This window comes from Copadichromis virginalis, linkage group LG1, assembly GCF_057382275.1.
Source record: "Copadichromis virginalis isolate Kocher_CV1m ecotype Utaka linkage group LG1, C_Virginalis_male_GT1.1, whole genome shotgun sequence".
Lineage (NCBI taxonomy): Eukaryota > Metazoa > Chordata > Actinopteri > Cichliformes > Cichlidae > Copadichromis > Copadichromis virginalis.
The window spans coordinates 16,237,651-16,251,134 of record NC_140618.1 but is presented as its reverse complement, the minus strand read 5'-3'; the positions used below and the strand labels follow the sequence as shown (position 1 = coordinate 16,251,134).

At 39.8% G+C, this 13,484-nt stretch overlaps 1 protein-coding gene across 1 annotated transcript; it reads right to left on the bottom strand.

Moving 5' to 3' along the window:
- Positions 1-208: 208 nt before the first annotated feature.
- On the bottom strand, positions 209-11,735 carry tacr2 (tachykinin receptor 2). Its single transcript, XM_085452670.1, has 8 exons — positions 11,110-11,735; positions 10,218-10,382; positions 8,737-9,032; positions 4,901-5,095; positions 3,201-3,351; positions 2,958-3,077; positions 2,805-2,881; positions 209-2,713 (listed from the first exon to the last, which is right to left on the bottom strand). Exons 2-8 carry the CDS (start codon positions 10,350-10,352, stop codon positions 2,410-2,412), a joined length of 1,278 nt encoding a protein of 425 aa, XP_085308796.1. The 5' UTR covers positions 10,353-10,382; positions 11,110-11,735; the 3' UTR covers positions 209-2,409.
- Positions 11,736-13,484: the final 1,749 nt, after the last annotated feature.

The window sequence follows — 13,484 nt, the reverse complement described above, 5'->3', positions numbered from 1 at the left end:
GTTTGTTTTTGTTTGTGCATTGATCATTTAGCACTCACGTAGTTGTGAATCTCTTCAGTGGTGTTACAAATGTATTCAGTGTGAGCTAAAGGTCAAAGCAACCCTGCGGTGCTGAAGTTGCACACTTAGAGCTCTGTTAACAGCTACAGCAGTTATAATTCAGGCGTTAGATGGGGCACAAATAAATGTGTGTCAGTACTTCCTGTATTGTAACTTTATTAGCACTGTCACATTATTTAAACTTTTTTATTTCAGCCACAGACGACAAAAATCCTGCTTCGTATAGACAACAAGACACTTAACACAACCACAGTGCGTGCTTAAAACATCAAAAAGTTTCCAATAATCAAACGTTTTTACTTCATCCTGAAACCTAATGCTCACAGGTTACAATATTTAAAGCGTCATTTTCTGACTCTTTAACTGTGCGACAACCACAAGTTTCATATTTACTTCTGGGTATTTTACATGAATGTCTTCAGTAGATGGCATCACTATGTTTCACATTTGATTGTACTAAGTAGCGGCACTTGAATTTTTTAATGTAGACTTTATCCAGTGAACTCACAATATAAGAGGAAAAATACTGTATTAATGTGCACCATGTAACAAATGTGTGAAGGGGGAAAGAACTGCACAGCAACAAATACATGCAAACCAGACAACTGATTAATTTAAGGCAAAAATGGGAGAAGGAGGCGTATTTACTGGCGATTTTCTGACATCACTTTGAGCTTTAATTGATCTCTGAATGTTTTATGAGTAATCAATATGAGTAAAAGCCAGATTAAAAAGACTAACTACGCTGTTGCTGCCAATTCTGAATCCCAGCAAACTTAAAGAATGAGTGAATTACTTTGATTATCGAGAGTTAATATAGAAGAGAAATTAAATAAAACACCTATTTTAGCTTAATTGTTAAAGAAAGCCTTATATCAAATGAAGACGCTACACAACAACATTATTAAGGGTTTGGACTGTTTGTCCGTTCTCTGCACAAGAAAACCAGTAACCACAGTTAAATGTTTCCAGTAACACTTGAATGTCCAAGATGGAGGAAAGAGAGCATGTAGAGGTCTGGACGGCAACGGGGGGAGGACACTTTTGGAGTGGAATACACTTCTAAAAGCATGAAGGGAACACTTGATCATCACACTATGACACAAAGTCAGTTCAGCTTCAGGGAAATCAGTCTGTCCAGTTAGGATGAAAGTCACAGCCGCTGCACTGGAGGAGCATCAAGTGGCCTCAGACCACTGCTCCTTCCTTAACCCTTTTCTCTTGTTTTAATTTTTGCTAACGTCCTTGACACTACTATTTGCATGAAATTGTACCTGCATCCCATTTAGGACGCAAACGTAGTCCACCTCCTCCAGTAGATGTTTGCTGTGTATCCCAGCACAGTCCCGAGAGTGTGGAGGTGATACCAGGAGGAGACAGGCTGTGCCACAAGGAGAGCTGGACAGAGCTGTAGAAAAGCAACGACCTAGCAGCAGGACAAGTATCTGCTTCTTTGCTCTAAAGAGGGTGAGGAGGAGTACTGCAAGAGCTCTACAAAATAAGGCTACTGATGTGCATGCCCCTGACAAAACTGTTAGAATTAGACCTACAACGGTCTTATGTCCTTTAGTGAGACCTGTGCACACTGAGCAAATATGACAGCTTTTAAAGAGATTGTGGACGCCATGATAAACATGACCTTTTGGCAGTGGGTCAGTGATAGTCTGGGGAAGCATATCCTTGGAGGCTTGCACAGACCTCCACCTGCTTGGTCAGTGATACCCTGACTGCTATATGATACCAGAGAGAAATCCTCAGACTGACTGTCAACTAGCCAAATAGATTATCAAGTAACTCACTGATGCCTTGAAACAAATCTGGGAGGAGATCTTCCAGGATACTATCCAGTATCTCATCAGGAGTATATCCAGACATATCCAGTAAACATTACCGAGGCACATTATGACACAAGCTGGAACAGCCTGTGAATTTATGTTTGACTTTGGTGTGAGGATTTTGGTTTCCACTTTTACTTCACTTTAATTACACAAAGTATATCAGTAAAGGTTATCTGACCACGATGAAAACATATTTTAGTGTTCGCGTAATTTCTTGGAGCAGTGTAAATAGATCAAGGTTGGATTAATCTACACACAGCCACAAATGTTTCAGTGGCATAATTAAATGTTTTGCATGTGCTGCAATAGCTTGATAGTCACATTCATTCATCCATCGTGTATTATACAAAGTTCCTGATCCACAGGAATGAATGCCTTAGTTTGATTAACTCTGTCCAGTACTCCGCAGGGCTTCCTCTGTCTCCACCAGCTGTAGTGTTTTTATTCACAATTCAGAAAAATCCTGCTGCCTTCCCTTTGAGAATGTCCTCATCATGATGTCTGTCAGCGATCACTGGGTGTGCTCCATAAGCGCCACAGCTGGAGATTTTGTGTCGTCCAGTTTCTTCACCGGATGCGAGTTGCGTGTGTTCTTCTTAAGGTGTCTGCGAGCATCTCTCTCTGTGACCAGGTCACTGCTGGCAAGCGTGTTTGAGACGTATGTAGTGTTTGTTCTAATAGATGACATGTCATTGCGGTGGCTGCGGGTCATGGTGACTCTGAAGGTGTGTGTGTGCTGCAGTTCCATCTTGTCCTCCTCTGACACTTTGATGAAGGGACACCAAGCAAAGGCATGACGGAAACCAGCGCGAAACCTGCAGGAAAAGATGGATTTATGTCCGATTTACTGACGTTTTTGAAGCTATAATATTATTTTTAAACTCGGCACAATTACTGCCAGATCACCTTTGGTTTAGACAGCAGTAAATAATAGGATTGTACATAGTTGAACTCATTGCCAGCCAGAATATGGCCAGATACACCTGATGAAGACAGAAAATAATGAGTAAACACAAAACTACAGATTCAAGAATATAAAACAGAGAGGCATCCGTGAACCTGCTGAATGTAATGTTGCTTATAAATGTCTCTGTTAAATGATCCCAGTATGAAGTAGACATGGTAGGGCAGCCAGCATAGGGCAAACGTCACCACCACCACAACCATCATCTTCACCACCTATGGAAAATAAGAAGACATATGAGCCTGAGTAATTGCTGCTGTGTTTTTTTCTGTTAAGATCAGGTCAGCTCAGAGGATTTGTAGTCAAACTGAGTAGTAAAAAAAAAGGAACAGTGTAACCTTTCTCTTGGCATTTATCTGGCTATGGTAATGGTCTGACGCCTCTCCAGGGATGTGCCCACCCCACAGCGATCGGCCGACTATAGTGTATGTCACCAGCATCACCAGCAGAGGGAGAAGGTAGATCAGCAATATAACCGCAAACTGATAACTACATGGAGAAAAAGAGATGAGAAACGGTAACACAACATTCAACCTTTAGATTGTGTCAGCTGTTATCACCAAGCCATCACCACAAATCCGATGTTAGTGTGCCGTTTGCAAATTCAATACCATTTAAATTTTTTCAGTTTGTGCTTTTCTACATGTCTCTCACCGAGCAATAACTACTTTTTGCATTTGATGAAACCTGGAAAATTGCTTCGAAACTGTTTAGCAACATGGATATTAAATGCTTAATTTCTATGTCAGGCAGAAAACAACAACAAACATTTTAACCTTCCAGCAGTTTTCAGAGAAGCCAAGGCTCTGTCTTCCTGTCTGTGATTTTCTTTCTTTGTCAGGCTTTAGAGAATTAAGCTTGTTATTGGAGACCTAAGCCAATCACAGAGATCAGATGAGTACATAAAGATCAAATTGAAGGAGTCAGGCAGATGGATTTGTCCTTGGAGTTCAAAGATAAAGTTCAAAAGTAATCATGTATGAAGACACTTTCCTTCTTTTCCTTTCCTCAGCTGCCTTCTGCAGCTTGAACCTGTGTCAATAACCGACCTTTCTGCCACACTTCTAAAATGTATGCTCATTAGCAACTTATAGAGGTTTTGATGAATTATACAATAGATAAAATATGAAAGAGTCAAGTTATTGAAACTATTTTCAAGTTTTAAACTATTAAAACTTGAATAACTGAGCTTTACAAATCTTTCTGCTACCCGTCACGTGCACAGAGTTTATGAGGACACACAACACAAGGTTGATGAACAAGAATGAATGTAAACATGAATGTGAGATCTGAACAGTTTGTGTGAAGGAGAGCTTCTTAGATTTAGATTTGTGTTATCTGAAGTGCACTTTGGAAGACATATATATAAGTTAAAACATGAAAGACTTCCAAGGCTCTTTTTTAAAAAGCTTAATTTTAATGCCATAGTCTTGTTTGACCTTAAAACCACCTACACGGTGGGGAATCAAGTTTGCCGGTAGTTGAAAAGCTGACTTTTTCTAAAAAATCTGTTTAGCTTTCCAATCAAAGTTCTTAAATACCTTTATTAAATGTTGCATGCCAAAATGCATTTTGGCATGCAACATTTAATAAAGGTATTTTAAAATGTTATTTAAAAGGAGAGTGCCTTGGAGTTCTTTGATGTTTTAGATGAACACAAGATTGATTTAACCTGAGCAGTCATAGCAACATTTAACATAGCCACTCCTCGCTTGCTTTCATTGTAAATGTAAAAATCTGATCAACCTCGTTCACTTTTAAATGCTGTATTAGAAGAAATGAAGCCGAGCAGAAGAAAAACAATTTGGAGATCCAACTTGAGGTCAAAGTTTTTACCTTCTATGTAAACATTTATTTTATTCAGTTTTTGTCCAACTTTCTTTTAGATATTTTTGCCAGTGCTTAAGTAGAAACTTTTGCTCAATCCAAATAGGTAAACACACACATCTGCATTTAAAGAGTGGCACAAATAGCTCCTAAACTGACAGACCTGTTAGCGATGTCACCATCTATGCACGTGTGTGCCTCTTTATTTCACCTTAGTTGATGTGTTCCTCCATAATCATCAGGCCAGTCAACCATACACACAGTTCTGGGGTAATAAAATCTTGTCACACTGTAGTAGCACTGAGGAAACGCCAGTGATACTGCCACAATCCATATCAGGGCAATCACCACCTTTGTAGAGGTGGAGGAGAGGCGAGGCTTCAGAGGATGGATGATGGCCATGTACCTGAAAAAGACAGAAACTTTTGTATGATTACACCTTCACATGTCTTTGTCTAAAGAAACTCAGTCATAGGTGCACTGATAGGGAAAACAGGGCAATGCTTTAAAGCTTTTAGTGTGTGAAAAAAAGTGACATTTTCTTTTCATGACAGAAAACTACCCACTCATCAATCAAACCATCAGCTGCAAAACAACAGCTTCAAAGCTGAGCAGTAATCAAAAGGTTCCTGCTGAGTGTTTGTTTTAAACAACCTTTTTTCAAAGTGTTTTTCCTATTTTGAACAAACAAAAACATTTCTTTAGTAATTATTTATTTGTGGAATATATGCTAACTGTCAGAGGTCAAGTGATAAAAGCCCAGGATAATAACCATTTAAAACCCACGCAATCCTTTTAAAAAATATTCGGATACAATAAAAATAATTAAAAATCAGTGACATCCCGTAATTCAGGTTAATGATGGTATATTAAAAAACTCCTTTCCCGCCAATCTACCATATAATACAGAAGTTACCTCATTAAAAGTTGAAGGTGAAATAATGTTAATAACTGCCAATGAATGCGGTAGCTATGGCAACCCATCTCAACCAGTATGCAGTCTACTTTTTTCAACTTAGCACTATTGCATGGTATTGTTAAAATTACGGTGAAATCGGTCATCTGTGGTTATGAGTCATAAACTTACATTATTGTGGAGTGGCTTTGTCAATGTTCTGTGGATAATAACAGCTTCATGAGATCTTACATAAACGTTTCGCATAAAGATGAAAGTTTGAAAGTAGAACCTATAACAAGTTTTTATTTCCTTTTTACCGACATCTAGTTCTCACTAGATGTCGGTAGCAACCCATCCAATCCACACATGGAAAGAAATCAAACCATATATGTTATGTGTAGTGATGAGAAATGACACAGGGGAAAAGTACTGAAAACACAAAGAAAGGGAGATGCAAAAAGACATGGAAATTATTGACACCAGCTGAAATTACTGCGGTGTTACACGAAACATGATGGGTAAAACCAATGAGCTCTCTCAAGACCTTTGCAACCTTATTGTTGCAAAGCATACTGATGGCATTGGTTACAGAAGAATTTCTAAACTACTCTAGGTCCCAGTGAGCACTGTTGGGGACATTAGCTGAAAGTGGAATTTCACCATAAACCAGCCATGACCAGGTGCTCCCCACAAAACTTCAGACAAAGGAGTGAAAAGAATTATCAGAAAAGTTGTCAAAGAGCCAAGGACTGCTTGTGGAGAGCCAAAGAAATACCTGGAAGCAGCAGGTATAATTGCTTCAAAGAAAGCAAGCAATGCACTCGCCCATCATGGCCTGTATGCACGCTCACCATGCTGGAACATGACACAGACCACTGCTAAAGAAAGAGCATGTTGAAGCATGTTCAAAGTTTGCTGAACAATCCTGTGAAATACTGGAAGCATAAAGTCTGTGGGGCGGCTTTTCTGCATACATCACCCTTCATGTAACTGATCTAAGGATGAGAGTTCATAGGACCCAAGGAGCCTTCGGGATTTGAAGACTGTCTGTGAGGAAGAATAGGCCAAAATCACACCTGAGTAATTTGACTAGCATGTGACTAGTTTCTGTCATTACCTGCAAAGTCTTTTGTACAAAGTATTACATACATTTCAGTAAGCGGGTTCAATACTTTCCCCCCTCTGTCTTTTCTTATTATTACACATAATTTATGGAAATCAATGGTTTGATTTCTTTGCGTTTTTGCATTGGATGGGTTGTTACTGACATTTGGTGAGAATTTCATGTCAATGTTTCCAGCACCTTGATCAATCTGAGCCAAAAAAAAACCCAGTAAGAATTAATGGATCTGCTAGAAAGATTTGGTTAATAAACTGCTTTTTTCAGAAAAAAAAAAGGAAAAAAGACAATTAATTGCATCAGATTTTTAAAAAGTCACATCAAAGTAGATACTATAAGAGTAATGGAAAAGAAGAGTATTGGGAATTGATTAATACCATTTAAAAATGATTCACACTTTCAAAATTAAAATAAAAAGCTAGTCCTTCTTCCATTATCTGCTCGTTATCCAGGTCCTGAGCAACAGAGCAGCAATCTAAGCACATTTTCCAGACCTTCCTTCCCCGTGAATACTAAAGATTGCTGATTGCTGTTATAATGTTTCAGTATTTAGTCCAGCATCATTTTGCTTGCAGAGCTACCTGAAAACACTTGGACACTTGGAAAATCAGAAAGTTGCTGCGACAGCTGTGGTTTCCTTCATGTTTCAGTCAAAGCTGTCAGGTCATCCCCACTAAAACATCAATGATCTGACATTTTTCAGCAGCCCACAGGTGTTCTGTGGGATTTAGGTCAAGCCTCCAAGAGGAGGACCACACTGACTTGGATGTTTTCTAGTTTTTCTTTGCATACCATAATGGTTTATTTTATATAAGATAGCTTTATTACAATCATAAGAGTTTATGGATAGTCTAAATCCACAAAGAGGTTTTGCTGCATCATATATAGGTGAACAATTCTGAGTTCATCAAGTAAATCATGATGAAAATAAAACAAAAAACAAATAGTTCTTAATAACACATTTAATTCTCAGTTTGTGTTCCTGCTGTGTGTTCAAAATCATTGTACGGTTGTCATTAGGGTGAAACACCCTTCTTTGATGTTGATTATTTTTATCTTGAAGGAGTGTCATATTGCATAAGGTCGGTCCTATAAATTTGTAACTATCTTACTACAAGTATCACATACTGAGCATAGATTTTATACCTTACTCAGTATATGATATTTTATTCGGGCTGACCATTCATGCTCCAGTAAGCATTACTGGCATCTGTGTTTCATCTGTGTCCGCCTGCTGACCTATATCTCCTTCATGCAGCATTTTCATTTGTACTGCCTGCTGAGAATGAGAGCAAATCATGCTCCTCAAGGAGCTGTTGTTTGAGCTCAAATGTCGAAACCCTTATTCTTCCAGAAACTCTGAAAATGATCCGTGTTCTTGCAGAAAAGAGATGCCTTTGCCCAGATCTGCTAGTTGCTTGAAACAATATGCCACTATGTTGATTTTTTTCATTAAGTTGTGATGATTCCTTTTTTTGACTGCTTTCATAATGCACTTTCTAAATAGTGTTTGCATAAAATGGGGATCAGTCACCCCATTAGTGTCTGATTGGTAGCACAAAAGAGTCTCTGATGTAATGACTTGTTCATTTTAATAGCAGTTGACCTCATATTTTTCACATGATCCCTTTGGCTCCGGTGCTGAGTTCCCCTTTTTTCCCCTGTCGCTCATGCCCCCAGTCTCCCTCCCCTCACCTATTTAAATCCCTTTTTGTGTAGGTGTTTCTATGTTTTTGTTGCTGTTCAACTCTGTGAAGGTGGTGCTACTCCATCCCTGCCTTTTCCTAATCGCCTCTAATGACATTTAAACTACAGCTCATTAATCTGTAGACATGTTCAGACAACTAGATTTTCAAGCCTAACGCTGTGATTTTTTCACACTTCATATGCTCATATGCTGGTTTCCCTGTACTCCAGATTGCCTGCTGTGCCAGTCTGCAGCTCAGTGTTCAGTCTACCTTTTTTAATGCACAGTATAGTTCATTGTCGTTATTCACTTATTCTGAACTCTATAGGAGAGCGTTCTTACCTGTCCACTGCAATGGCAGCCATTGAGTATATGGACGAAAACATGGCAGTGATGGGGAAGAAGTTCTGAAACCTGCAGTAACCCAAGCCAAAGTACCAGTCATTGTGAAGCGCATACACAAAGTTAAAAAGGGTGTTAAAGCTCGCCATGGAAACGTCAGAGAAAGCCAGGTTGACAATGAAGTAATTGGTCACAGTCCTCATGCGCCTGTGAGCGAGGATAATCCAGATCACTGTGACGTTCCCAGTGATGGACACCAGGATGATGAGGGAGTACGCTATAGCCCAGAGAGCCACCTGGGAGAGGAGAGGAGACCTTTAATGTCAGCATCTTATACGCAGTTACAAAAAAAAAACACAATAAAGGAACTCACAAATACGTATATATTTGCAAACCCCACCCTATCCCTGCACAGGATGTCTACAGCAAGTGGTATATGGACTGACACTTTTGTAGCACATTCCTAATTTATTTGAGCACTCAAAGCATTTTCTTACTACAACCCTCATTAGCCCATTTGTACAAACATCTTTTCCTGTGTCTGAGTGCTTTTATCCTAACGCTCACACTCGGATGGATACATCAGGGGAAACTAAGGGTTTAGTAGCTTGCTCAAAGATACCTCAACATAATGACAAGAGGAAAAGAGATCAAGCCACCAACCTTACAATTAGTAGATACCTCAGTCTACCTCCTGAGACGTAACAACTCTGAACAACAAACATTTTCAGAAATCTTAAGTTTCTTTACACAGGGAATTCCTAGTTTATCTCATCCCCCAAAGAGAGATAAACCGATCAAAGTCAGCTTCCAGGTAAAGTCTATTCTGTGATAAGCAACCACCAATCTTCAGCATTTTTTAATATCTGTAGACCCCGTTCCTTTCATTGTCTGACCTATAAGAAAATTAATAGGACAGACATGCTGCACTTTATCTGGGGCCAGAAATGAAAACCCTGACATCCATCACCTGTTCATACCCAGTCAACCACTGTCGCAGAAATGTAAAGCAATGAGCTACTTCAGACAGCCAAGCACAGATAGGAGGAGAGGACTGTAAACTGTGCACGGTGTGGTGCAGGTTTAAATGACTGTGGGGGAGTTAAAAGTGTTTAGAGGAATGAGCAAAAAGCCTTCAGATAACTTAACTAATATACAGTCTGTGAAGTGAAAATGTCCTTTGAATCAGCCCCACATTTTGTCCCTGAGACAAATCACATTCACCAGTAAGCCTTTACTTCATTCTGTTGAGTTTCTGTCTGTTTCAGGCACTTTACTTAGATTTCACAACAATGATGTCACTGACATATGGTTTTTACCCTTCAACATTATACAAGTAAAAAAAAGAATACACCTGTTTACTTCACTGAGTCGTCTTTCTTACTTCTTTCATTAATATCATCATCAAAATGTCATCTTTTTAAATTCTGCAGTTCTGACTTTAATCACTTTCATTTGTTATCTCAGTGTTTTTCTCTCACCTGCCAGTCGGGCTGTTGGAACTGATTCCAGGTCGTCTCGTTCCCGTCCTCCAACCACTCAGTGGTCATCGACAATGGCCACGAAGTGGTCTCTTCATCTCGTTCAATATGTTGTATCAGACTACCGGCGTCCATGTTGGCTTTCTGTCTTACCGGTGACAGAACCTGTAGATATAATTGTATATACGTTGTGCGTCATGCGTAATTATCCACAATGACCGACAAATTAAAACAAACAAACAAACAAACAAACACTCTCTTGTAGGGGGATTATGAGTAAATACACTCGCGTGTGTATCATTGTGTCTATAAAATGATTTCTTCATTTTGTACGCTATAATTAGAGGCACTGAAACCACCCCAATAATAGCTTATTTTCCCACTTCAACACGCACTAGCTTTAAGCTGCATCAACTCCAAAACAAGGTGCGAATGTGTTAATCTCCTTGCTGTTCATTTTAGTAGGGCGGTTTCAATTTGTATTAAAGTTTTTGAGTCTGATTTGAGACAACCATATCAATCGTTGTGACGGCATCCGGCTTTTGATTACAAGCATTAACAACAGGATGCAAGTATTACCGTGGTGACAACTTCCAGACTCTCCCGACAGCTTAATTTTTTTGCTACAAGACGATTGTTTAAAAAAAAAAAAAAATTAAAAATGACTTTCTTTCTTATTTTGTTTTATTATATCTTAATTCATTTATTAATTCATTAAAGGTGCTTTGAGATTAACTAAATAGATGCACGACTGAGCATGAATTACGCACATTTGTCACATACAGTGTGTTTCTTTGGCTGCTTTGGCTCCACAAGTGATAAATTCATGCACTGGACAATACCCGGAGAAAACCTAAACCTGAATCATATTATTAGTTTTCATCTGTCTTACCCGTCTATTAATGGTCAAGTTGAAACTCAATCCATTGCTTTTGTCCAAAAATCAGATTCCTTCTGCGTAAAGGACAAACAGGTCCATCCAATAATCCATTAAGGTATTTCTCCGGATTCCCCGCTCACTCCTTCTCACACACGCATATATTCTGCCTCTCTCTACTGGAATGTGTGACTTGCTCGTGTTGATCTGAGAGTGAGAAGCGCAGACATTCAGGCACGCTACCGTGCGCGCAGAGTCGCGCCAAAATCCTCCACTACCAGAGGGAGAGAGATGAAGAGAGGTACGAGGTGTAAAATCCTGACAAAATAAACGTCTAACAAGAAAGATAAATGTGATGGAAAGAACTAAGAGTTAAACAGAAAATTTAAAAATTGCGAGACTTGTGAGAGCAGTGCCTGATTTACGTACTCCACCTCTAAAATAGCCGAATATCAACAAGATGATGGAGAGGGGGAAACAAATGTAAGAGCCTGGACAGAGAACGGGAAAGCTAGGGTGGTCCGAGAAGAAGGAAAGAGAGAGGTGTACCCCTGCATACCGCTACTGCTGTAATTTCTTTACAGCCGTCAATTTTCACCGCTCGACAAGTCTGAAACACTTTTGAGATGGTTTCTTGTGAAATTGCCCGAACCCATCAGCACTACCCATCTTCTATGCCTACAAAAAAAAACAAAAAAACAAAAAACGAGGACACACATATGTGTCTATCCTGGTGGTCTCATACTGAGAGCCTCTAGAAGAGAGAATGCTGCGCTCATTCACCCTTTTTCATTGTGAATTTGAGCGTGCTAAAAATGCACAATCAGGTGAGAGCTAGAGAAAAAATGATTCTTCAATTGAGTTTTCAATAAAACTCTGAAAGCAACAGTGAAGCTCTTCTATTATTGAGGTGTTCAGCCAAGCTGCAATCACTACAAATCCATCTAAGTAAGAATGTCCCCACCAAGAGATTACATTTGTGGATTTTGGCATGACTGTAGAGAGTTTGTCCTTCTTTTTTAACTGCATTGTTAAAAGCAGCAGGATTATGAGACTCTCTTGTCTACACCTTCTGCATGCTTTTTCTAGCCTTCCAAACTGTTGTTCAATTTTGAGGAACATGGTTTGTGTCTGTGGATTTTGTTTGAGGTTCTTCATCTTGTTCTTACCACTTAGTCATTAAAAAAAATGCACAGCAGAAATCCAGCATTTACCAGAATTCAGCTCACACTGTCCCACATAGCAAGCAGGTCTGGCCCGGATCTGGTATCAAGCCTGCACTGCTGGTTGACTGCTGGCATGATAAGACGTATTTCATCCAGATATGGGCCACGGCCGGCATAGATGGCACTGTTTATGTGATGGCATGCCACATCTGGCCCGATTGTAGTTTGGGTTATGTTGCCCAGGCTGATAGAAAACAGGTCTGGCCCGGATCTGGCATCAAGCTGGCACTACTGACTGACCGGTGTCATGGCAGGGTGTCTGTCAACCACATGTGGACTAGGTCCGGCAAAGATGGCACTATTTATGTTCCTATTTTAGTTAGAAGACCCAAATGCCATGTTGTAACACTATACTGCTATAGTAGCCAACTTTTCAAGTACAGATTTGACAGGTTTGTGAGTGTACACTTTATTCAAAACCTAGTGACGGTTTACTCATCTTTGCCAGTGGGTGGCTGTAGCTCAGGCAGTAGGGCAGGTCACCTACTGATTGGAAGGTTAGTGGTTCGATCTCTGGCTCTTCCAGTGTTCAAGAGTGTGAATGTAGTTAGGAAGCACCCGTTTTAGAGAAAGTGTGTCGTTGGGTGAATGTGGCATATTGTATAGAGCACTCTGAGTAATGTGGGAGAGTAGAAAAGCGCTATATAAAAATCAGTCCATTCACTGTCTGAACAGAGTTTCGTCATGTTACTTTTGGACTGTTATGTTCCGGCACATGTTGTTATTACATGGCTTGATTATGGTACACATTAGGCTGACATCTGGGCCAGCAGTGTGTCTGCAACTGGCCACGTGCTGGCCCATGTGTGGGCCACCTCTGGTAAACCTGATCTGGGCCACCAAAGGGCCATCATTCTTTGCGGTATGTGGGCCATGTGTAAGCACATTGTGTGGGCCAGATCAGGGCCATACCAATTTTGCTATGTGGAGTCTGGGAATGAGTAATTTCTCCCAATGAAAAACAAAAGAGGTGCCCAAAAGAGTAGCAGTTTTGATATTTTATCTAATGCAGTTATCTGAGGCAAACAGAAAAGTGCCGCAGAGTTGAAAGTGATGTTAAAAAGTCATGCCATGATACTTGTTTAAGTCCAGCCCTGTGCTTGCAGTTTTTGAAAAGTCACACATTTAAAAAGGCTGCAGCTCTAACTTTCAGTTAGAGCTCTG